Genomic DNA, 24855 nt, shown 5'->3' on the forward strand with positions numbered 1-24855 from the left:
GTCGGTCGGGGCACATGCACAGGTTGCAGGCTCCATCCTCAACAGGGGGCGGGCGTGCAGGAGTCAGCTGACAGATGATTCTCTCTCATCACTGATATTTCTATTCCTCTCTCCCTCTCCCTTCCGCTCTCTGAAATCAATAAGAACATATTTAAGAAATAAAGTTATGCCCAGCTGCATAAATGAACCACCCTGGCAGCAGGGATGGCAAAGGAAGAAGCTGAGTGGAGCCCCGACTCGCGAGGTCGTTCTCACCCCAGAACCACCACACCCCGCTCCCGTCCCGTCCCCAGGCCCAATCAAGAGGAGTGATCACGGATCTTGCATACACGCTCCCAAGTCTCCCTGCAGAATCTTCCAGAGCAAGAGAGGCCACACCCCCGCCCCACCCCACTCCGTGGTTTTTAACTGCGGCTGCACCTGGGAATCACCGGGAGAGCCTGAAAACCCACTGCAGACGGCCCACACCCACGATGCTGCTTCATTCGTCTGGGGTACGGCGTCGGCATCAGGAGGTTCCGCATGCATCTCCCCAGGTGACTCGAATGCGTGGCCGGAGTGGAGGACCACCGCCTCGCTCCACCGCCCACCCGCAGACGTCACGATCGCTCTCCCCTTTCACAAGTAAAATGACCACCGCAAGCAGCTGTTACGACGACACAAATGAGGACTTGACTATAAGGTCCATCTAGTTTTTAACGTGGAGGGTTACAATAATGACCCCTCGCTCCCTATGACCTCAGGCTTCGGCCCAACATGTTATGTTGGAGAGACACTTGCACCCTTGCCCTCAGATCCCTCTCTCCCGCGGCTCCTAGTGATGGACGTTTCCTGAACAGCCCCTGCGTGCAGAGACAGAGGACTGGTGACCTCAGGGATCCCCACAGCCATCCTGGGAGGTAGGGAAGCCATTCCCATTTGACAGATGGGAAAGCAGAGGCTCCAGAAACAATGTGAGGTTTGAGAATGTCAGACCTTCCTATTCCTGCGCTGTTTTCTACCCCACTGTTTGCTCTAAAACAGCGGTTCTCAACCTGTGGGTCACGACCCCTTTGGCAGTCGAATGACCCTTTCACAAGGGTCGCCTAAGACCATTGGAAAATACATATATAATTACATATTGTTTTTGTAATTAGTCACTATGCTTTCATTATATTCAATTAGTAACAACAAAAATACATCCTGCATATCAGATGTTTACATTACGATTCGTAACAGTAGCAAAATTACAGTGATGAAGTAGCAACGAAAATAATTTTATGGTTGGGTCACAACATGAGGAACTGTATTAAAGGGTTGCACATTAGGAAGGTTGAGAACCACTGCTCTGAAACCTGAACGCTTCAATTCCCTTAAAAAGAAACGGAAATAGTTCAGTGAGTTCACACCGTTCTGGCCACACCAGCTTCCTTGCTGGTCCAGAAAACAGCTTCCCCGGGGCCTTTGCACTTCCTGTTTCCTTGTCCAGAAACACAGCACCCTTCCCGCCCCTTTCCTCCAGCTAAGGGTGGGGAACCTCCGGCCGCAGGCTGTATAAGGCCGGTGACATCATGTGGTCTGGCCCTGCTAAGGCGTTAAGGGTGAGTTCATTAAATGTCTGGCCAACTATAGCAGGCTAATTTTTTAAAATCTTTATTGTCGAAAGTATTATCCCCATTGACCCCCTCCTGCCTGCCCCCGCCACCTGCCCCAGGCCTTCACCACCTGACTGTCTGTGTCCATGGGTTATGCACATGCAGACAAGGTCTTTGGTTGATTACCTCCCTCCCCACCCCTTCCCTCGTGGTTCCGCATTCTCTTCCATAGCAGACTAATTTTAAGTTTAAATTTTGTATGGCCCGCAAACAGTGTTATAAATATCTAAATGGCCCTTGGCAGAATAAAGCTCCCCACCCCTGCTGTGGCACGACCATCCTCACCCCATCCAGGCCCTGTCCACTAAGAGACCCTCCCGAACACCCTATGTTAGGTCCCCAAACCATCCCGGTCACTGTCCAGTTTATTTTTCTTCGTGATATTTACCATCTGACAAGATGCATCTACTTACTTGCAAATCTGTGTTTTGCCTCCTCCACTAAAGCAAGCTCCCCCGCCGCCCTGGGGCAGGGACCTTGGGCTCCTGCTGCATCCCGGTGCTTGGCACCCAGCAGGTGTTCAGTAAAGACCCCCACGGCGGCCTTTATCATGTACCAAATCCTGTTCCAAGGGCCGTGCTTATGTTGGTGCACTGAAAGCTCACTAAGACAACTGGCCTCCGCACTGTCATCACCTTCTGGGGCACAGGAGGGTGCTGGTGAGGGGCAGGGCCAGGATTCAACCCAAGCAGACCAGCCCCAGAAATGCATCCTTAACCACCTTGTTGAATGAGTGATCAATGAATGAGCGATGCTATTACACTCATCCATGGGTGGGGTCCCCCGGAATTCCTCCCTGGAGCACAACGCACCCCTCCTGGACCCCTTCCCCCAGGCATTCCATCTGCCTCCCTGGTCAGGCCCCATCACACTTTCCATTCACCCTGTAACAGCACAACAGTTTGGGCAGCAGCAGAATTCTAGGACGTGTCCAAGCCGGAAGGAACTCGAAATGCACCCAACGCCTGGCATGTCTCCCCAGATGGCATGTCTTCACACAGCAAAGCACGGCCCTTCGGAAGCAGGCAGAGCTGGGACACAGGGGAGCTGGCCAGACAGCGCGCACCAGGTCAGCCTGGTCCTCCTGCTTGAGAAGGGCCCAGCAAGACACAGGTTGCTCCCCGGCAAGACCCCACCGGCCTCTCTCCCTCCCTCACCTTCAGGCAGCTGCCCGTCCTTTGATCTGAGCACATCCCAGTCTCTGAAATCGGACCTTCTCTCCACTCCGCTGTTGCTGTCCTCCTGTCCCTGACCAGTTCCATCCTCGGCCTGAGGCCAGAGTCACCTTCCCAAAGCACACCCCCGGCGTATCAATCCTTGTCTCAAGAGCCTTCCCCAACTCCCAGTGAGAAGGCAAACTCGAGCTGGACAACAGCCTGCTGTCATCTGACTCCAGGGCCCCCTCTCTTCCTCAAGTCTCCCCCTCACTCGATACTGCACACGCACAAACCACACTGCTCCCCTGCTCCCACCCGGTGGGGCCCGTCAGCTGCCACCGGCTGACTGTTTGCTGTGGTGCATAACACAACCCCCAAAACATCAGTGGCGTACACACATTTATTCCTTCTTCTCATCACATCCTGGCAGTCATGGGTGCTTCTCCCGACTTCCCATTCTAGAAGCCAGGCAGAAAGAGAAGCCATCCTCACAGGAGAGGGGCAAGAACCAGAGCTGGCACAAACGCATCAGCTTTTAATGCTTCTGCTCTCAGTGCAAGTCACGCCTGCCCCCACGCCATTGGCCAAGGCAAGTCACATGTCCATGTCCAATGTCAATGGACAGAATACCCTAAAAGGCAAGTCATGTCCCCACCTCTCAGGACGGTCTGGAGGTGGGTAAATGCAGACAGGAACCTGAGTGGTCACAGGAAGCCCTGCCTCAGGGCCCAGGACCATGTGGCGCCCTGATCTGCAGGGTCAAGGCTGTCCGTACCTGCACCAATTCCTCCATGAAGGCCCCGAGGAAGCAGGGCTGCTACCCTGAGCCCTGACATGGCTTCTTCTGCCTCTGAAGGTATGTCAATTGCAATGTCCCTCAACCCCCAGAGAGTATCTTAATTATTAGCATTTCACGGTTCACTTTCCTGTCGGATTAAAGGTTAGGAGACTTCACAGTGGAGTCGGTCCTCCTGCCTGTGAGATTCTGCACCTGGCGGGCAGTTTGGCAATGTTGATTCAGGGAATGGATGAGTCTATGGAGTAGAGAAAACAGGGTGACTTTCCTCATTATGCCTTGCTAATTTCTGGATTCATATTTCCTCATCCCTCCCGCCCTGCATGTGAGGGTGAGCCTCTTGGCCCACATCTGAGCTCTTGAGTTGCCTGGATAAATAAACAAATGAGTAAATAAACGAGAGCGCAGAGAGGCTGAGCAGACTTCGACCCCAGAGGCGGCAGAAGAGGTTGAGTGCGGAAACCACGCAGCCTGCGGGGCGGGAGAAGCTGGCTGGAGTATCTGGCCTCGAGGAGTAGCTAGGCTCCAGGTAACGATTATTCGATCCCATGGAGAGTGACGGCGACTCTGAAGTCTGCGGACTGCTTCTCACTTTGTCTGCCAACTACTCCTGGAAAGAGACCACTGGGCACTACCATTTAAGACACGGATTGTGTCCAAAAGACAACTCCTAAGATATGAATACAGAAAACGGGGTGAATGAACAGGTGCACCCGCACAAACCCTAGCAAGCACCCCACGGCCCCAGGATCACACACACTCCTGGGAACGCAGAACACTCACCTTGGAGTAAAAACAGAGTTTGGGCTTGTTTTCCCAGGCCCACACTATGATTTAAAAAATAATCATTTAAAGGCCTCTAAGTCTTTGCTCCACACAATTACCCATCCAACCAAAGTGAGATTGGGCAGTCAAGACGGCCAGACCCTGGGAATTAAACAGGGACAGAGACCACTACACAGTGGCTGCTGAGGTCAAGCCCTGCCCAGGCAAACCCCTGGCTGGGAGGGGCAGCGTTCCCCAGCCCCGGCCGGCTGGCTGACAGCATGAAGGCCAGAAAGTCCACCTCTCAATCAAGCGACGAGAAGGATCAACGGATCTCCCTGGATGAGAACTATCTGAACACGGTGCTCTGACTGCCCCCTGCACACACACACTGTCCTCCCACTCAGGAACGCTCCACCCAGCCTGCACTGGCCCTGCACTACGGTGAGGTGGCCTGCCTCCTGGCCAGGCCCCGCCCTGGAGAACAGGATCTTTGCCAGCCTCCCTCGCAGAGATGGGCAACAGCCACACTTGTCAGCGTGGGCTGGAGGTAGGGAAACCCAAGGCCAAGGGGCTGCCAGCCACAGGGTCCCCCCCCCCTTGCTCTCAGGTACTCCATTCTCCCACCCTGTGCCCCACAGGCTGGCAGGAGCTCCAGGGTAGGAGTCTGATGGGGTGGGGGAGGCTGGTGGAGGGGCTGCAGCACATGACGGCCGCAGTTCCCGTCCTGGACCGGCACTGCTGCCAGGTGACCGTCTGCAAGTCTCCGACCCTGGCCGCTCACTAGCATCACCTGGGAGCTTTCTGAATACCTCTGCCCAGGTCCTGACCTTGGAGATTCTGAGATCGCAGTCCAGGTGGGGCCTGGGCATGGGTGTTTTTTGTAAAGCTCTCTGGGCAAGTCTAAAGCACGATGAGGGTTGAAACCTCAGCTACAGACCTGAGCGTCCCACCAAGTACTGTACCATACAGCGCTGGGGATAGTGGGTTGGACTGTTCGGCATTTCTCCATCCACACATCCACCCCCAATATTTGGGAAACACTAGGTTTAAGAATGCTGAAAGCTCAGATACTTGCCCTCGCATATTCATAGCAACATCATCCACCATAGTTAAAAGGGGGAAATAAGTGTCCATCAATAGATAAATGGACAAAGATGTTGTAGTCTATCCACACGGTGGAATATTACTCAGCCTTAAAAAGGAATGAAATTCTGGCACATGCTCCAACATGGATGAACCTAGAAGACATTATGCTGAGTGAAATAAGCCAGTCGCAAAAGAACAAATATTGTGTGATTCTACTTATACTAGGTCCCTAAGGCCTGGCTGGTGATAAGGGCCTATCAGGCTCCCCCGCCTCCCCACCTCCCCGCCTCCCCACCTCCGCCTTCCCTCACTCCCTCAGTGCCCCGCCATTGCCACTGGTCACCCGCCATGTTCCGTGCTGCCCCCTGGTGGTCAGCACACGTCACAGTGAATAATCAACTCCCGTTCTCCCTGTTGAACTCTTGAGGGGACACTTTGCATATTAGCCTTTTATCCTATAATAAAGAGGTAATATGCAAATTAACCCTCATGCCCTCAGAGATGGCTGACTACAACCAGGCCGGGAGGGAGGTTAATGAGGGATGAGCAAACAACTGAACAGCAAGCTGCACGGGGCGACCAGGTCGGTGGGGGGGCAGTAAGAGGCGACCAGGCTGGGGGGGGGGGCAGTTGGAGGCAACTAGGCTGGCGGGGGGGCAGTTGAGGGCAACCAGGCCAGCAGGGGGGGCAGTAAGGGGTGACCAGGCCAGTGGGGGGGGGGCAGTTAGGAGTGACCAGGCTGGCAGGGAGGGGGCAGTTGGGGATAACCTGGCCCACAGCAGGGGGATAGTTAGGGGCGACCAGGCAGGCAGGCAGGTGAGCGATTAGGAGCCAGCAGTCCAGAATTGTGAGAGGGATGTCTGACTGCCGGTTTAGGCCTGATCCCTAGGGGTCCCAGATTGGAGAGGGTGCATGCAGGCTGGGTTGAGGGGAACCCCCCCCCCATGCACCAATTTCATATATATATGTATATATATATATATATAGACTAGAGGCCCCGTGCACAATATTCGTGCAGGGGTGAGGGACCTAGAGTAGTCAAAGTAACAAAGACAGAAAGCAGAATGGAGATTACTAGGGGTCGTGTGGAGGGGAGAATAGGACATTATTGTGTAATGGGTACAGGGCTTCATTTTAACAAGATGAAGAGAATTCTGGAGATGGATGGTGGTGATGGTTGCATAACAATGTGAGTGTACTTAATGCCACAGAACTGCAGTGGCGTTTGACTTTTAAAGGGTTAAAACAGAAAACTTTATGTGTATTTTTCCACAATAAAATGGTTCTTAAGTGTAAATATTTCTTTAAGTGTAAGCAATATTCTTAAGAGTAAATATTTCTTTACTTTTACTGCAGCCGATCTCAAAACCTTGACCATGCTGTTGTGGCCCAATCTGTGTCCGCTAGAGGCAGACCTGAGTGTTTCCCAAACTCATTTGACCCTGGAAGCTTTTCCGAGCAGGAGATGGGGAGAGGGGCCAGCCGCCTGGCGGCCCAATCCTCCTCAGAGCAGCCTGGGGACGCCTGATCTCGCCGTAAACACACGAGCTCCGGTTATGTCACCGTCACGGCACTAAGCAAAGCAGCTCACAGGCCTCATTTCATTCTGCCAAGACTCCTGCCAGCTGAGTCCTACGACCCCCTGAGGCTCAAAGAGACAGTCACTTTCCCAAGGCCACACAGCCCCGTGGCAGGGCTGGGACCCAAACCAGGTCAGGCAGACTCTATACTCTCACGTCTCAACGTGTGGTCTGCAGAGAAACGAGAAGAGGCCACCAGGAGCTGGTGGGAAATGCAGAGCCCAGGCCCCTCCCCAGGCCCCACCGCAGCTGCATTTAACACGCTCCCGGGTGACCCTGGGCCCTGGAGATGGAGACGCACAGCTGGGAGCTCCGACAACACGCGGACCTTCGCCCATGATCGCTCGGGCCCCTCCTGACTTGACTGTGTGAGCCGAGTATTCCTTGTGAACACCCTCCCAGCGCCTGCCTGCGGTCTGCAAATCAGATACAGCCCCCTCCTCCCCTTCTTTCATCCCTCCTCCTGACGCTGACGCCCGCAAGTCATTAGCTACTAGTCACCCTACACTACGTTGGGGTTTTCGCCAGCTCAGGGAAAACAAGCGCGGCTTAAAGGATCAAAGCCATCTGAGAGCAATTCGTTCAGGGGCTCGCTGCCTCCGAAGCCCACGGAAGACTTATCTAGAAATCAGAGAAAAGCTGCAACAGCCCAGCCGGCCATCCGTTCGGCTGTGGGCACAGGGCTGCTGGCTCAGACCCTCCCTCGCACGGCCGGGCCTAATGGGAATATCCCAGGTGAGGGGATGTCCCTCCATTGTCCTGCGGAGGCTGTTTGAGAAGCCAGGGTTTCCTTTAAGAGGCACGTAGGGGAGGGGACCTGCCCCTGGCTCTTTCTCTCCGGGGCCTGAGGGCTCTGCAGGTGCCGCCTTGGCAACCAGGTGAGTCAGTGCAGACCCGTCTCAGGTACCCCGTCCCCACACAGCCCCCTTCACAGCGGCTCAGCTAAGAAGCCAGAGCAACTGCACGTCTCTAATCTTTGCTCAGAAGCCATTCTATCTGCTCCATTAATCGCCTTTATCGGCACTCCTGCAGGCCCCCGGGAGTTTCCACCTCTTTCTGGCGCTGGTTTCTCCAGGCCGCAGGCCAGCCTCTCGGCAGGGACTCCCACTTCTGGCTGCCATCCACGTCTTGTGGATTGTGTCCTACATTGCCAAGTGCCGCCCGCCGCTCTGCCCGCACCCCGGGCCAGGCCAGGGCACCTGCCGTCTCCGGGGAGCATGACTTGCCACCCGTCTCAATGTTCATCTCCAAAGAAGGTGCCCAGGTGGCGACATAAATCCTCTCTCAGGATGAGGACTCAGCCACCCCCTCGCATACCCATTGCGGGGAGGGGGGGGGGCGGGGGGGGACACAGAGAGAGAAGCAGGAGGCGGCGCGGGGTGCCGGCTGCCCCCAGAGAGAGGCCCACAGGCTTGCTTCTGTCTGCACAAGCAACGCTCCACATTTCATAACTCTTCCCCAGGGTTTTGTTAAAATGCCCACGCGCTGCTGATGGCCAAAGCCTCTGCACTGGAGCCTCTGCACAATCCTGTGGGGTTGGGCCCTGCTGAGAGCAAGTGCAACAAACAGGGCGTCTCAACATGCCGGGCAACGTGCAGAGGGGGCACCAGGAACACAGTGCCCTCCCCCCACCACAGGACAAAATCTCGTCTCTGTCATCCCCTCAGCTCCCTGCCCCGCCGGGGCCACAGGCCTCCTGTGTGGGCGGAAAGGTAAGCAGCTCCAGGAGAGGGGAGAGCAATCGCTCCTGCGCCTCAAGTCCCACACGAGCCCAATGAAGGCCCGGCCTCTGGAGGGGGGCGCCTGGCGCTTGGCACAATGCAGCGGCAGAGCCTGCCCGCGGCCTGAACTCAGCCAGCTGAAAACACCAGCCATGATCCGGCCAGGCTCGCTCTTTCCACCCTGCTCCTGCCGTCACCAAATCCGCTGCCAGGAATGCCTCACGCACCCCATCGGTCCAACAAATACCCAAGCAGCTCCGATGCTGCATGCTCCGCGACGCCGCCCGCATGCTGGGCCACAGGGTGCCATCCCGGTCACCCGGGGGACCCCGAGTCCACCTGCCCCTCCCTCCAACCTGCAGGCTCTCTGGGGCGGGGGTTTCTCCCTGGTCCCGACGTCCCTCCAGTGTCCCACCTGCGGATGCCCCAGGAGGATGTTGGATGTGCACTTTGGAGAATGAAATACAGGGCAGAAGCCAACCCCTGTGCCTGGTGCAGGCTTTCCTGGATGAAGGTCCCCGCAGAGGGTCTGAATCTAAAGGAAAGGAGGGGTGCTCCCGGTACGCCCCTCTTGGATAAGGTGGACGGTTTACCTGCACCTGTGAGCAGAGCAGAGCCTCCCACCTCAGCTCGCACATCCGACACCTGCCGACACCGGCAGCTGCCTCCCTCGATCTATCCCTCGACATCTCGCACACGACTGTCACTTTGGGCTACATCGGTAATTCCCAATGGTTCTGTGCTCACTTTATTGTGGCCTTATAGAGTTTATGCTAAAACTTTTCACGTATCTCAACTGAAGTTACCCCTGCGCTGCCAGCAGTCACCTTCCTCAGACGCAGACCTGCCCGGCGACCAGCCACGACCTCCACCCTTCGGGGTAAAGTCCCAAAGCCTCTGGGGTAAAGTCCCAAAGCCTCTGGGGTGAAGGCTCTCGGGCCCACACACACTCACGACAGGATGACCCGCCTGCCTTACCCACCCACCTGTGCCCACGCTCACCCAGCGGCCGGGGACCCTCCATCTTCTTCCCCCAAAGAGCACAGCCTCCGGGGCCAGGCTGCCCCAGCTCAAATCCCTGCTCTGCCCAGTCCCAGCCAGGAGAACCGGGGCAAGTCCCTTAACCCCTCTGTGCCTGACTCGCATCCTGTGCCGATGGGACGTAATCACAACCGTAATGCCTCTACCCTCCGCTCACGGGACTGGCACAGGCTCCGCGAGGCAGTGCGAGGGCTGCCCACGTGTCCGCTCCATTATTTTCCCCTGAAAGTCGCACTTGCCCCGCCTCGGGGGCCCCTCCACTGTGACGCTGACCTTGAGCACTTCTCCGTCCCCTTCTGTTCTTACGCCCAGGATTACAGCACGTCGCCCTCTCCCCGGTATTACAGGTTCGCTCTGTAGATTTGGATCCTCTTGACCAGAATGGGGGCTCCCTGGAGGCAGGCTCCATCCACATCCAGGTCAGTTTGCATTTCCCTACAGGCCCAGCAGACAGGGCTGCTCAACCAGCCGTCGTCCAGAAACCAAGCCATAAACCCAAGAATGCCTTCCTCCCTGAGCGCGGAGAAACGGCTCCCAGGCGGCCTCCTAACCAGGGTCGTTTGTTCGCACGTGTGGTTACTTTAATAAAAATAAAACTCAGGCACAGGGCCGAGCCAGCCAGTGTGGGGCCAGCCCAGCTAAAAGGCTGGTCCCTGAACGTGGCATGTGCAGCGGAGTCAATGTCAGATGTCGATGGTGTGCAATGAATAAACAGATGGGGAGGCCCCAGGAAAGACGTCTCAGCGGTTCTCAGCCTGTGGGTCGCGAACAATGAAAATACACCGTGCCTATCAGATATTTACATGACGATTCATAACAGTAGCACCATTACAGTGATGAAGTAGCAACGAAAGTAACTTTATGGTTGGGGGTCACCACAGCATGAGGAGTTGTATGAAAGGGTCGCGGCATCAGGAAGGTTGAGAACCACTGGAGGATCTTCATCTCTCTGTTCTAGCCAGAGACACCGCCAACAGGCCCTTTGCCGCACACGAGCCAAGCACAATGCTTCTGCCCAATCCCATTTGTGGTTTTATGATCAATTCTGAAGAGCCCCAGATAACTGATTTTCTCTCTTTCACAAGGAAGGCGTGTTCTTCAAAGGGTTAGGCATCCACTACAGTTATGCGAACAACAACAATAATATTTTGCACAGCACTTTGCACTGAATCCTTAAAAGCCTGTGTGATAAACAGCACCATCATTGGGCCCATTTCACAGGTAGAAAACTAAAGCGGCGATAGGCAGAGTGACTTGCGAAAAATTGCACAGACTGTGTCAGGGCCAGAGCACAAACTCTGGCCTCCGAATTCAAGATCTCATTCACCAGGTCCCACATGACCAACAGAAAGAGCAGATGTAGAACATTTTGTCTTTCTCTCTCTCTCCCCCCGCCCCACCCCCCACCCCCCGCCTGCATGGCCTGGACACTCTCAGCATCAGTCATGCAAAAAGTCATTTACTTCTTGTCCTCAAAGAATTGATAACAAGCAAACCTAAGACCAGATATTCCTTTTTAACTTTAACTCAACATAAAGCAAGTTCTGCACTTAACAAAGCTCACCCTCAATCCTTCAGCAGAGGTCAGGTCCAAGAATGTACCCTGTAATGTTAAGGTTTAAGTTCTCTTTCAGAGACCATTTCAGCAGCAAAAAAAATGTGTAGAGCGCTTGCCCTGTGCCGGGCACTCTGGTAAGCACTTGACACGGATGAGCAGATGTAGCGCTCACAGCCCCGTGAGGAAGGGACTGTATGAGCTCCTGCACACACGTGCTCACATGCACACACATGCAGGCACACACACCACTCACTGTTCTAGAGCTTAGAGACACCAGTGAACAAAACAAACCCTGCCCCTGCCCTTGCCCTGCTGTCAGAAGGTAACGTAACTAGTTCAGCGTCAAGGAATTAAGGGAGAGGCAGGACCAGAGCCCAGGCAGGCAGCTTGGCTCCAGAGTCCATGTTCTTAACCCCTGGAGCTCTTAACCCCTGCTTCCTCCTGGCTGGATGTCCTGATCTGTCCCAAGGCATCAACAGGCTAGACTGGACAGCCAGGGACACAGGAGCTGCTTTTGTGGGACACGGCTCCCTGACAGGTGGAATGAGGGACCTATCCATCCAGTCACCATTTGTTACAAGCTGAGTATATGCCTGGGACACAGCCCTGCCCCACCGGGAGCTGATAGGCCAGTGGGGAATGACCGGCAAATACCTCCATCAGGACAGCTGCCATCTGCCCTGAGCCATCGCTGGGCCCAGCGTCTCCTGTGAATTGGGGTGACGGCCCTGCCTGTGGCTTCGCGGGACCACTGTGAGCCAGTTTTCCAACTTCATCTGGGTCAGCATCCCCCATGTCCCAGACCCCCTCCTTCGACTTAAAAAACAACAAAGTCATCTGATTCCGCCACACCCTCCGTGCTAAATCCCCAAAGACTAATTACGTACACTGTGCCTGGCCATCTCAGGAGGTTTTGTGTTCTCTCCCCTCCGACAGCCAATGAGCGAGACGCGGTGGTTGCCAGTAGGCACTGCCCAGGTGGGGAGGTGCTGCTCCCGTGGCTCAGAGGGCACGTTCCGGCGCACTGTGCTGGGCGGCTGCTCCGAACGTCCTTCCTCTGCCCCCTCCCTGGCATCTCCTCCAGGGCGGGCACCCTTGCCCCGAACCACCAAGCTCTTTCCTCCAGAGCAGCGGTGTCCAACCTCTTTCATCTCACGGCACATAAACTAGTTACCAAAATTCTGTGGCACGCCAAAAAAATAGATTATTTTTGCTGATCTGACACCCCACCCCCCAAAAATGTATAATTTTGATTCATTCACACCAAATGGCTATTGTTGCGTTGGCTGTTGTCATTTTTTTATTTCCCCATCTACGGCAGCGGTTCTCAACCTTGGCCGCACATTAGAATCACCTGGGAATCTTTTTAAAATCCTGATTTCTGGGCCTCATCCTCTGGAAAGTCTGTTTCTTTGTTACTAATGTTGTGGCCCCACCCCATCACAAAGAAACAGAATATCGGGAGGATGAGGCCCAGAAATCAGGATTTTAAAAAAGATTCCCAGGTGATTCTAATGTGCGGCCAAGGTTGAGAACCACTGATCTAAGGCAGCGGTTCTCAACCTGTGGGTCGCGACCCCTTTGGCAGTCAAACGACCCTTTCACAGGGGTCGCCTAAGACCATCCTGCCTATCAGATATTTACATGACGATTCATAACAGTAGCAACCTTACAGTTATGAAGTAGCAACGAAAATAATTTTATGGTTGGGTCACAACATGAGGAACTGCATTTAAAGGGCCAGGAGGTTGAGAACCACTGATCTAAGGGAAAGAGGTCAGTGTCCCTGGCTGATGAGTCAGGTGCTGCATGTTTTAAACATCCTTGTGGCGCAGGGTTAAACGTCGCTGCCGCTCCAGAGGTCCCTGCCACAGGCCGCTCTGTCTGCTATATACACCCTTGCCTGTGTCCCCGATTCCACTGGGCACGCCCCGTGGCAGGGCTGGGTCCCCTCCAGCTTCGGTGCCTCGCACAGCGCCGGTGCGCAGACGCTCGAGGCGGCACGTTGCGTTGTGTGTCTCGGGCCATTACCTCGAGCTCCAGGGCTGGCGCCGCATCAGCAAAGGGGGCTGTAGGCCCGCAGACCATCAGCAGCAGGACGACCCCCTGGGCAGTGACTTCCTGTCCTTGTCCCACGGGGGACGGCCACTGTCCTTTCAGGAGACACTGCAAATTCTTCCAACACATTTTCTTTCTTTCTTATTTTTTTTTTTAAAGTAAAATGTTATGCCCCAATGACCTCTTCACTGCTGTTTAATAAAATAAAAGCCTTGCCAAGCATTTGACGTTTCTGGTGAGTCCAACGGCTGGATCCCTGCAGCCCCAGGCGACACATGGCAACGCTTCATAATTTCCATTTTTAACGCGGGGAGGGGAGGCACTCGGAGTTCACGAGGAAGCCGGGTGGGTGCTTTCTGGGCTGCGCGAGGCCCGCATCTCGTCACGAGCAGAGAATCTGAAGTCAGGGGTAGCAGATGGCCGGGAAGGAGGAGGGATTGCTAGCAGATGGCCCGATAGTTTGGATAAGGGGGAAAAAATAACTTTTGATTGCAAACAAATCAGAAACATACCAAGACGCAGGCCCACACAGATGTTTGCTGCTGCGACGGACAGACAGACATCCCCTGTTTCTCAGAGGGGCGCCCAGGCAGTGACGGGAGCCGGGAGACGCAGTGGCCGTCCTCGTCTCTAATCTGTCTTTTCTACACCATTTATTAGTAATTATGTAAGGGCACAGGCTCACATTCCAATTCAATGTCTCCACTGCCACGGTTAGGGCAACGGAACTACTCTGCATACTACTGCCACGGCGGACACATGCTGTTATACATCTACCGAAACGGATAGAATGTACAATACAAAGAGTGAACCGATGTAATCTATGGACTTTAGTTAATAATAATGTGTCAATTATCGGGTCATCAATTGCAACAGCGGTTGCCACACTAACAAGATGTGAAGGGCAGAGGGAACTGGGGCCGGGGAGGAATACGGGAACTGAATTTTCTGCTCAATCTTTCTGTAAACCTAAAACTGCTGTAAAAAAAATAAAGTCTATTAATTTTTTTAAAAACACACACCCAAACCTGGCCCTGCTTCTGGTTTGGCTGGCTGACCTTGAACTACTTGCTTCATCTCTTTGGTCTTCTTTTCCTCGCCTGTAACATGAGGACACGAATCACATCTACCTAAAGGAGTATTAGTGAGAAGTGAGTGAATTCATGGGAAGCCCTCAGAACAGCCCCAGTACGTAGTGCATTGGTGTTAGCCAGGATGGCGATGGTGGCAGCCACCGTGGGCTCGGCCCACCTTAGCTACTTCTAGCCGCCGTGTGGGCTAAGGCTGGCAGCAGCCCGACGGGGCAGGCAGGAACTGCTGTCTTGCTCACTTCATAAAAGAGAAGACCTGAAGCTTAGAGAGATCATGACCTTGCTCAAGGTCACACAGCCAGCTCACACCTCTGCCTGCAGCACACCCAGCTGCCATCTCTAAGAAGAGCCGTGCTTGCCAGGGCAGGCGCTTTTTCTGGCTCCTGAACATTGTGGGCACACCCAGCACCATCTCGTTTTGTTGGGAGCGAGAGGGAGGAAGAGGGGGAGGGATTCCCCAAACGTCAGGCGGTATCTTGGCGGAACCGGAACTAGAAACCAGACCTTTGGTCAAACCACTTGACCCAACGCACAGCATGCCCACCCCAAAAGCAGTGACCCCACCCATGATGGGCTGCATTCATCAGCCTCCGTGTGTGACCAGGGGGGCTTGGCCAGTCTATCACCATCACCAAGGGGGTGGTGGCACTTTCCTAAGAAGCCCCCCGGATCCCGGGAGGTCGTCCTGCCAGAGATCCCCCCTCCCCAGGCTGGATCCTGCGTCTACCATCTACCAGCTGGGATAGTAACCGAACTGTGAACTCCCTGCCCCTCCCCCCACCCACCCCTGTAGACCAGCAGTGAGTTCAATCCTTGCCTTTCCAGCTCAGGATTTGGTGTTACATAACTCTGCCGCTTGGGGTGTGCGGCTTGTCTCCCAAGCTGCTGAAGGTGCGTTCCCACAGACCTTGGCTCAGCCTCACCTCCACACCCACAGGCCCGGATGTACTGTTTGCAGCTCTAGGTCCCCTCCTCCTCCCTTCTGCACCTCCGCTCCCCAAGCAGGGGCGCCTACAGGGATCCGCTGCTGCAGCGGGTACCTTGTGCCAGGATCTCATCGCCTCCTCCTAGCCCAGTCCCAACACCAGCTCCCCTGCACAGGCTCTACCCCCACCAGACCCACCAGGTGGCTTCACATCAGCCCTGGTGCAGGATGCGAAGTCAGGGCGGATCAGAACCAGGTTGACCAGGCAAGATCCTCCGTCGAGTACCTGCCTCCTACTCCGCTGGTCTCCTGAAATGCTAGGAACCATCTTCGTCTTCAGCTCTCTCTCGGGCACCCCTCCCTCAGCCCTCTTTATTTATTTATTTTTTTTGGTACATATATTTTTATTGACTTCAGAGAGGGAGAGGGAGAGAGAGACTAGAAACATCAATGATGAGAGAATCATTGATCAGCTGCCTCCTGCACACACCCCCTGCTGGGGATCGAGCCCACAATCCAGGTATGAGCCCTGACCGGGAATCGAACCGTCATCTCCTGGTTCATAGATCGACGCTCAACCACTGAGCCACGTCCACTGGGCCCTCAGGCCTCTTTTCCCAGCCTCCCTTCTACGGACACTGTGATGGACCAAATGTTTGTGTGCCCCTGCCCCTGGCCCCCAAATTCTCATGTTGAAGCCCTAACCCCAAAGCAATGTATTAAAGATGGGGCCTTTGGAAGGTAATGTGGGTGTATGGGTCCCGAGGGTGGCGCCCCGGTCGGATGGCATCAGCAGCCTTCTGATGGACTCTTCGCAGCTCCCGAAGAGACTCCAGAGACCTTGCGCCTGGTCTCTCCTCCGTGAGGACACAGCAAGAAGGCACAGTCTGCAAGCCAGGAAGACGGTCCCTACCAGTACCCGGGTACGCTGGAGCCCTGACCTCAGACTTCCAGCCTCCAGAACTGTGAGGAAATACATTGCTTTTGCATAAACAAAATACTGTGGTTTATGCATCTAGGCCATGGTATCGTCCACGGCGGCCCGAGCTAAGACACACAGCCACCAGGCATCCCAACAGACAAGTGGAAAACCAAACAAGATAAAGCAGACCCCCACCGCCACCCCAATGACAACAGGGGAACCAAGCCACCCTCTGTCGCCGCTGCTCCTTTTAAACATGGGGCAGAGGATGGAGACCCAGATGAACAGGTGACCCCGGGGAGGAGGGATCGCTGACCCAGTCTCAGACGTGGGGGGAAAGCTGTAAGAATGGGGGAAGCCAGGCCCACGCACCCCCAGCTAAACGCCAACATGTAACATAACCTCAGCCCAGGGACAAATTCCTTTCAGAGGCAAGTTCTACAAGGTCTGCCACCCTCCCGCATCCCAAATCCTCAAAAGATTTAAAAAAAAAATCAAATCAAAACAAGACATGTGTTTCCAGAAGAGAAGAAACAGCATTTGGCAGGACGTTTACCTCTTAACTTGTCCTCCTGACAGGTGACTGACAGTAGTTTGTCCAGTACCTATGTACACAGACATGGTGTCATCTCTGGAGTAAGCCGGGAAGAGAGTCACAAAAAGGGAGGCTGAAGTCTGAGCATGGGTGTGTATCATTTGGTGGAAGGGAACTCATTTAATTCTAACAACTCCATAAGGTGGATTTAATTATCACCGCCTTTTACAGAAGGAAAAACTGACGCACATACTGTGGTTGTAGAAAGCAAACAAGGCTCTCACCTCCTATGTTCCACTTGGGGGAAGCCAACCAACAATAAAACAATGGATAGGATTCTTGCCTGCAAAGAGCTAAACCGAGAGGCAGTGACTGGAGGCAACTTGGGTTGGCCAGGGCCTGCCTGGGATGCTGCGATGACAAGGGGGAGCCCACCATGGAGGACCTGGGGGGATGAGCCAGTTTCCCAGAAGCTCTGAAAATTGGCCACAGAACGGGTCCATCTCTGGTTCTGATGTCACGAATTGGGGCCAGGGCCAGGCATCTGTATTTTTCAGAGCCCACAGGTGTTTCTCACCTGCAGGCCAGGTGTGAGAAGCTGTCCTCCAACACTCTAGGTGCCACCCCTGTGAGATGAGTGGCAACTCTTTGGTTCCTGAACTGGACTGAAGGTCTGCGTCTTCCCCAAATTCCTATGTTGAAGCCCTGATCCCCTAAGGTGATGGTAGCTGGAGGTAATTAGGGTTAGATGAGGTCATGAAGGTGGGTGGGGACCCCCATGATGGGATTAGTGCCCTTCTAAGAAGAGGAAGAAACACCAGAGCTCAGGCCCTCTCCCCACAGCGTGAGCTACTTGAGGATAAGAGCTGCCTCTCACACTTGCTTATACTCCCCACCCAGTGCCCCACAGGCTGGACACACAGCAGCAGGCGCGTGCTACATACATGATTGTGAACTGGGAAGGAGGCTGGATCTTCTCCCGGCCCAGAGACCAGGGGCTGGCAGGGAAGCCAGGCCTCAGCCTACCTGGGCTGGGAGGAGAGCTGGGGTATGTGCAGTGGGGCCGGGGGCAGATGCAATGCAGTGGAGGGGCAAGGGGACATGGGATCCGGAGCCAGAACACCAGGGATGCTCCTGCCTGCCAAGAGATCTTGGAAAGTCACTAAACTTCTGAGCCTCTTGTTCCTCATCTTTGCAGAAACACTCTAAGGATTAAAGTGCTTAATATTCAAAATACACTTTCATTCCGTCATGTTACCAATATTTACTAAGTCCCTTCTGTGTGCAGGGCCCTATTCCAGAAACAGTCAACACAAGCACAACGCAAATGTCAATTATTGCAAAAAAGGTTGCGGATTCTCCTCCATTTCCTCTCCGAAAGGGGCACAAGTCTGGGTCCTCTGCCAGGAAGGACTGCCTGCTCCATAGTTAGTGGGGTCATTTTTTTAAAATATATACTTTTATTGATTTCAGAGAGGACGGGAGAGAAAGGAGCATCAGTGATGACAGAGAATCACTGACTGGCTGCCTCCTGCACAACCCGGGCATGTGCCCTGACTGGGAATCGAACCGTGACCTCCTGGTTCCTAGATCAATGCTCAGCCACTGAGCCACACCGGCCAGGCTAGTGGGATCATTTTTCATCAGAGAATTACTGAAGATTCAGGAAACAATCAGGCATAGCAGACGCTAAGAAAGGGGAACTTGTCTAAGCCAATGTGCCCAGTCCAAGACCAGGGCACCATGAGCTAGAAACCAGTCAAAAGTGCACCAACCCCAATTCTTTTTTTTTATATATATACATATATTTATTGATTTCAGAGATGGAGGGAGAGGGAGAGTTAGAAACATCAATGATGAGAGCGAATCATTGATTGGCTGCCTCCTGCACGCCCCCACACTGGGGATGGAGCCCACAATCCGGACATGTGCCCTTGACCGGAACTGAATCTGGGACCCGTCAGTCCGCAGCCCATGCTCTACCCACTGAGCCAAACCAGCTAGGGCACCAACCCCAATTCTTTGCCCAGAAAAGCCCTGTGTTCCCCCCATGGCTGGTGCTAATTAGCATCTCAGGTCGCTGGAGTTCGAGGACAGCCTTATACATGCGCCCATGTCAGTCCGGCACACGCACCCCCCCACTTCTGGCTGATGAAAGGTGCACTGGGGGAGGTTAAATGACAGGGCAGGTACCGCTGCTGCTGAGTCACCAGGACAGGTGAGAGTTCAAAGTTCAAAGGGAATTCTAGTTGCTTCTCTGCAAGCCTGCGCTCACCTCCTCCGCCCCCCTCCCCTCCCCCCCCCCCCCCCCCCCCCCCCCCGTACTTCTCAGAAGAATCCTGGGAGAAGGGAAGTAGATGGTGTAGAAAGCAGGCTTTGAGGAAAGGCCCCGGCCTCCCTATGCACATGGAACCAACCAAACATGCTAATCGCACAGGCCTAGGCTCTGAGGCAGCTTCACACTACACGTTCCGTGACTTAAGCAACTCGTGTGCTCTTCCCTGACCTGTGAATCGCAGGCGAGACCTGCCTGTGAAAATGGGCCGCAGGACGGTGCCGTTCCAACCTGCTCCTTTGCCCTGGGGCTCCACTTCCTCTCACACACAGCCCCACCCGGAGCCTTGCCGGATTCTCCCAACAACCCCGGAGCAGGCAAGCCCACTTCACAGGCAAGAAAGCAGAGGCCTAAACAGATCACGTGACTCACCAGCAACTCCGTGGAAAAGCCAAGCGGTATCCACCTATAATAAAGCCTCATTGTCCTCCAAGCTTCCACATACATCACCCCCTGGTCCTTCTGTCAGAGACCACCCCGTGCCGGCGCCAGAGACACAGCCCAGGATGCCCTGCAGAGCCTGGGCAGTCTCCCTTCGCCCGCTGCCTGCCGGGAGCACTGTCCTCTCCCGGAGCCTCCCCGCTTCTAGCATAGCCTGACTGCGGAAGGACAAGGACAGGTTGTCCTCCCTGGGTCCCGACAGCCTCCAACCCCCTCGAGATGTCTCGGAAGGAAACGGAAACTGCCTCCAGGGCTGGTGGGACTCATCCCTGAGCTGGGATGACACCCCAGGAACTGCCACTCCAGAGAAGGGGCCCAGGACCGCACGTCCTACCCCTGCAGCTGCCCTGGCCGACAGGTCTTCCCCACGTGCCATCTGTCAGAGCAGCCGGGCTTGCTGCTCCTAGGGCTCCAGCAAGTGGGCACAACAAGAAAAGGGGGGCAGACAGGGGGGCGGGGAGACGCCCAGGCCAACAAAATCAAGAGAGTGAAGAACTCTGAGCCTTCCGAGCTTTGTGAGAAAATGAAATTTTGAAACTCTTGAATGTGACCTTTTTCAGTTGTTGGATAAAGAAAGTACTTGAGTTGCGTAGCAGCACAATTAACATGTGTACATTACCTTTAAATGCCTTACCGCTAGCCTCCCACCCAGGTGCATAAAACCACCTTTCTCACCTCTGGCTATCAGTGTCCACATAAGGCCCCATCTCCAGGCCCAGACAAATGCCGGGAGTGGGGAGGGGGGACCGGAGGAGGGCGAAGAATCTATTTCTTACCAGGATCTGTGCAGTTCTTAGCTGTCTGAGTCCCATTCAGCGGTGCCATCAGCTTTCTGTTTCTCCACGTGTCTGGTAGAACCTGCTTGCTGGCAGCTGTCTTGTGTCCTGGATGGGAAGTGAAGTCACAGACACCATTAGGTCAAGGTGGGGCCTGCATTCTCGCCAGGACCTCACCTCTCTGTAATCTCGCCGCAACAGCCCTATTTGACTACTTAGAGCCACCTGAACGGAGTGGTACAATGATTGGAAGCACAATAGGTATCACCTACAGCCATCTGTTTCCTAGATGGAGTGCCTTGTTTCCACTCCCAGGTGCGTCAGCATGTGCTCTGACTTTGGCCAAGATCCCCTCGCAAGAGCAACAAAGGGTTTAGAAAAGTGACCAGGAAGTTCTCCGCTGGTGACGATGCTCAGGTGTCCCAGCTCTGCAGGGCCTACGGATGGACAGTTAGCCAGCGAGCAGGTGGAGAAGATCGACGGGGTTTGGCCCAGGGCTTCTCACCCTTGAATGTGCAAATGACCTGGGGACCACGTTAAAATGCAGACTCTGACTCAGTGGGTCTGGGCTGGCACCTGGGATTCGGCACTGACCAGCTCCCAGGTGATGCTGACTCTGTTGGTCCAAGGGCCACACGGAGGAACACGTGAGATCACAGGCGTGGATGGCAGGGACCAAACGCAGTTAAACTCCTAAAGGCAATTCCTGATCCAGCAAACACGGGCGATTCTCACTACGGGACCTTTAAAGCATTCACTTACTTACCTCTCCTGATGCGCACACGGCCTCAGCTGGGTGATAACCCTTCTCTAATGCTGACGTCTAAGAGCCTCTCGGTGTTTTGTTATTTCTGGTGTGTAATTGAGGGGAAAAACGCATCGCCTTGCCCCATTGCAAAGCACCAGATATTAAAATGTGCAAATAACCATTCAGGTTTTCTGTTGGAAACGGCCACTATTTTAACCTTACATCCTCAGTCACCAAGTATGGGTTTTGAAAGGCAGTATTCTTCTGTTGTTTTTTTTCTTTAAGTTTAATCAAGTTCCAGCTAAATTTTACCTGTCACTCACTATAAACCTCTCTAAATTGTCCCTTTCCCACTGCTTCAGAAGGTACTGCCTCTTTATCTCATGTCCAAGTTGCTAAATCACCTGCGTTTTTCATATTTTTAAAATGTGAAAAACAAAAACACAAGGTCCACAGCATCCCACTAAAAATGGCAATGCCGGCCAAGTGAACGTCTTCTGAAGACTCCACAGGGCTCGCGTGCCCCCCACCACCACCCCCACCAGATTTTTTTTTTTTTTAAGTTTCTCCTGCTCTCCGCCTCGGCTCTGCATATCCTAGGCGACTCCCCACTCCCTGGGCCTCCTCTTGGGTGAAGGAGTGTGGGTTGTGCCCCAGACGCCAGCGCTCCCACCCTGGGGATAAGGGGAGTTGAGAGAACGATGCTGAAACATGGCAGCAACCTCCCGGGGAGGGAAGACGGAGTTCACGGCCGGCCTCCGAAGATGGGTTTTCCAGAGACGCGGAGCACAACCTTCTCCGCTCCGCCGACTAGGGAAGCGGACCCCTCAGGTCGAGGGAATTCACGTCTGGACCCCCTGCTGCGCTGCCCCTCCCCCGCACCCTCGGGAGACTGACTCGGGCACCCAGGGGCCGCGGCGCTGGCTTCCGTCCTAGTAACGCAGCCTGCAGCCGCGTCCCGAGCCCCCAGGGGCGGCGCGCGGCTCGGGGGAATCGGCGCCGGGGCTCAGAGCGTCCACACCAGCCCTCCCGGGGGTGCGCTCCCTGCCCCGCGGGGAGGGGACTGAATGAGCCCTTGGGACCCACCTGACGGGGAAGGAGGGGGGGAGACATCTCGGAGCTGCCCGCGGCTTCCCAGCCCAAGCCCCCCAACTCCCGGGTCGGCCCGCACCGGCACCTACCCAGGCTGCCGAAGAGGCCGGGCGCGCAGCACGCCAGCGCCAGCACCGCGCACACGAAGCCAATCTGCTGCTGCAGCATCTCTCGCCTCCTGCGAACTTTGCGCGGCCGGAGGGGGCCTGGCAGCGCCATCCCGGAGCGCCTGGGTGCGGGTGCCAGGAGATGGGGAGGCTCAGCCGCCGGAGCGCTATCTGGGGTCCAGCGGCGCAGGGGCCGGAGCGGGCGCCGCGCCGCTCAGAGGCGAGGGTCTCCGGACCCCAGCTTCATGGCCCGCGGGGAAGGTCGGCGGGGAAGCCCAGGGCGCGGAGGTGGGGGCGCGCGGCGCGGCGGCGCTCAGAGTCCCGCTCGCGGCGTGCGCGCACCGCGCACCATGGCTCTGGGCGAGAAGGCGCCGCGGGCGCGGTGGCGCTGGCGGCCCTGGCTGGCAGGGCTGGCGCAGTCCCGGCGCTGGAGCCGCTACCTGGCCGCTCGGGCTCGGCGGGCTCGCGGGGGCGCAGCTCTGGCAGCCTCACCTGGGGCCGCCCCCGGGGAGCACTCAGTGCGCCCCCGCGCCCCGCGCCGCCGCTCGCAGCATCCTCCTCCTCCGCCTCCTCCAAGTTTGGCAGCGGCAGCTTCCCGAGGAGCCGAGCAGGGTGGCCCAGGGCGCGCAGGAGGCAGGCAGGCCGGCCGGGCGCGCGGGACCTGCGACCCTCGCTGCGAGCGGCCTCGACGCCGGCCCTCCCCGGGGCGAGCTCTCCACGGGAACTTTCTCTCCGGCTGCTGGCGCCTGCGTCTCGAGGCCGTGGCGCCTCCCGCCTGCAGCTCACGCCTCCCTTCTCCTCCCTCCCGCCCGCCTCTCACCCCCCTAGCAGCACGTGTACTCCTCCTCCAGGGCGCACTCGCCCGCGCGCTCCTCCCTTCCCTGGGGAGGCTCAACTACTGACCAATATCATCGCCCTCCTCCTCCCTTTTCCTCCCCCCCACCCCCTCCCCATGGAGCCGCACCGAGCCCTGCCTCTGGAGCCCTGGGAGGCTGCTGCCCAGAGGAACAGGTTATGGCTCCGCAGGGACTCTTGGAACAAGCGTTTCCATAGAGCAGTCGCTCTTGTCCGAGCTCCCGCGACCTCCGGGGTGACTCGACACCCCCCTCCCGGGGGGTGCAAGAGATGCTCGAGAAGATTAATTACTCAAGCAGAGCTAACAACCAGGCTTGCAGCAAGCCCACGAGCTCCGGTGCCCGCTGGGACGACTCCAGAGGGGCTCTGGGGGCGGGGAGCCGGCGGTGGGGGCGCAGGGCCGACCTGCAGACCAGGCAGAGGGCAACCTGAGAGTTCTGCATAGAGCGGAGCTTTTGATGTGCTGAGCCTGCCGCTCCGCAGGGCTTTCTGGGTTTTGTTTTGTTTTGTTTTCCTCCTCTGACTGGCTCTCTAGTGTAAACCGATTTAAAAATGGGGCAGGAGGGAGAATTTCAGAAGAGCAGCAGCCGAGGTAACCCAGGTACTAGGAGGTGATGGGGACGTTTGGTGGAAGAGCCTCAGCCCAGGGGCTTGGAGAGCACCCCGGGGACTGACTTCCTTCGCTGGCCAGTGCTGGCCAGTGCATCAGGCACCTGGCTAGAGCCTGCTGGGGGTTAAGTCCGCTTGAAATCCCGTTTGGAACGAGGCCAGCTGTTTAATTAAATAAATACACACCCACCGTGTGCGGGACCTGTGCCAAGTGCCAGCTAGAGAACAAAACAAAACAACCAAAAAAAAAAAAAAAAGTGTAAGAGCCAGTCCCTGCTTTTAAGGAATCCTAAATCAAAATGGAGCCAGGCCCTTCGATCAATGCCTGTTGAGTAGCGTCTGTTCTAGAAGTCACGGTTTTGCAGAATGTGGTTCTCCCCTCGCTGCTCACAATGTGGGCCTCGGCAGCATGGGCTTTGCCGGGGAGCTTGCAAGAAATTCAGGCTCTGAGGTTCCAGCCAGCTGAGTCGGAATGTGCCTGTTTAACAAGCCCCGCATTCACGTGCCAGAAGCATGGCCCTTCTGAGTCTGTCCCGGCGTCTCTAGCCCATCACCTCGTGGGCTGAGCAAGCAGGATCCTTTTGCCTGGGTAAGCCTGGCAGAGTGGCACGGGTAAGAGGTACCTGAAGGGCCAGGGGAGGCAGAAGGCTCACTAATTATTTATTTTCAGCAGCCCAGTTTCCGTGCCTACAAAGATACTGAAGGCATGAACACGTCTATTGCAGCGCAAACCCCTAGAGGAAATGCAATGGAAAAGGCTGGCGCTGGCCTCGCAGAGAACAGCCCGGGGCTCTGTGTTGACTGTAGCGATGCCTTACCACTGAGGCGCACCCTCCACGTGGGTGCCCTGAACCAAGCATGCCCGCCAGGGACGGACAAGACACTTCTCATACTTTTGCCGAATATCCTTCTCATGGAATAGGCTGTGCAAGGATGCTTTTATCAACAGCAAATAGAAAGCCAATAGAACAGTGTGAAATATATCACTCAGAAAGCCAGCCAAGGCCTCTTGGCATCAAA

The 24855-nt window shown here is 55.6% G+C and overlaps 1 protein-coding gene across 2 annotated transcripts in view; it reads right to left on the minus strand.

Moving 5' to 3' along the window:
- SLC24A4 (solute carrier family 24 member 4) overlaps positions 1-22871 on the minus strand; it is a gene marked incomplete at its 5' end in the record, with an annotated part of 115838 nt that extends 92967 nt beyond the window's left edge. The window contains 2 exons of one of the 2 annotated variants that reach the window (XM_081099115.1): positions 20425-20532; positions 22354-22871. In XM_081099115.1, coding sequence (XP_080955241.1) covers positions 20425-20532; positions 22354-22483 — 238 coding nt within the window. The remainder of the gene's footprint in view (positions 1-20424; positions 20533-22353) is intronic. The other variant, XM_081099114.1, reaches the window with a different exon arrangement.
- Between the last annotated feature and the right edge of the window lie 1984 nt (positions 22872-24855).

The sequence above is a fragment of the Myotis nattereri genome (genome assembly GCF_964212035.1).
Source record: "Myotis nattereri genome assembly, chromosome: 1".
Classification (NCBI taxonomy): domain Eukaryota; kingdom Metazoa; phylum Chordata; class Mammalia; order Chiroptera; family Vespertilionidae; genus Myotis; species Myotis nattereri.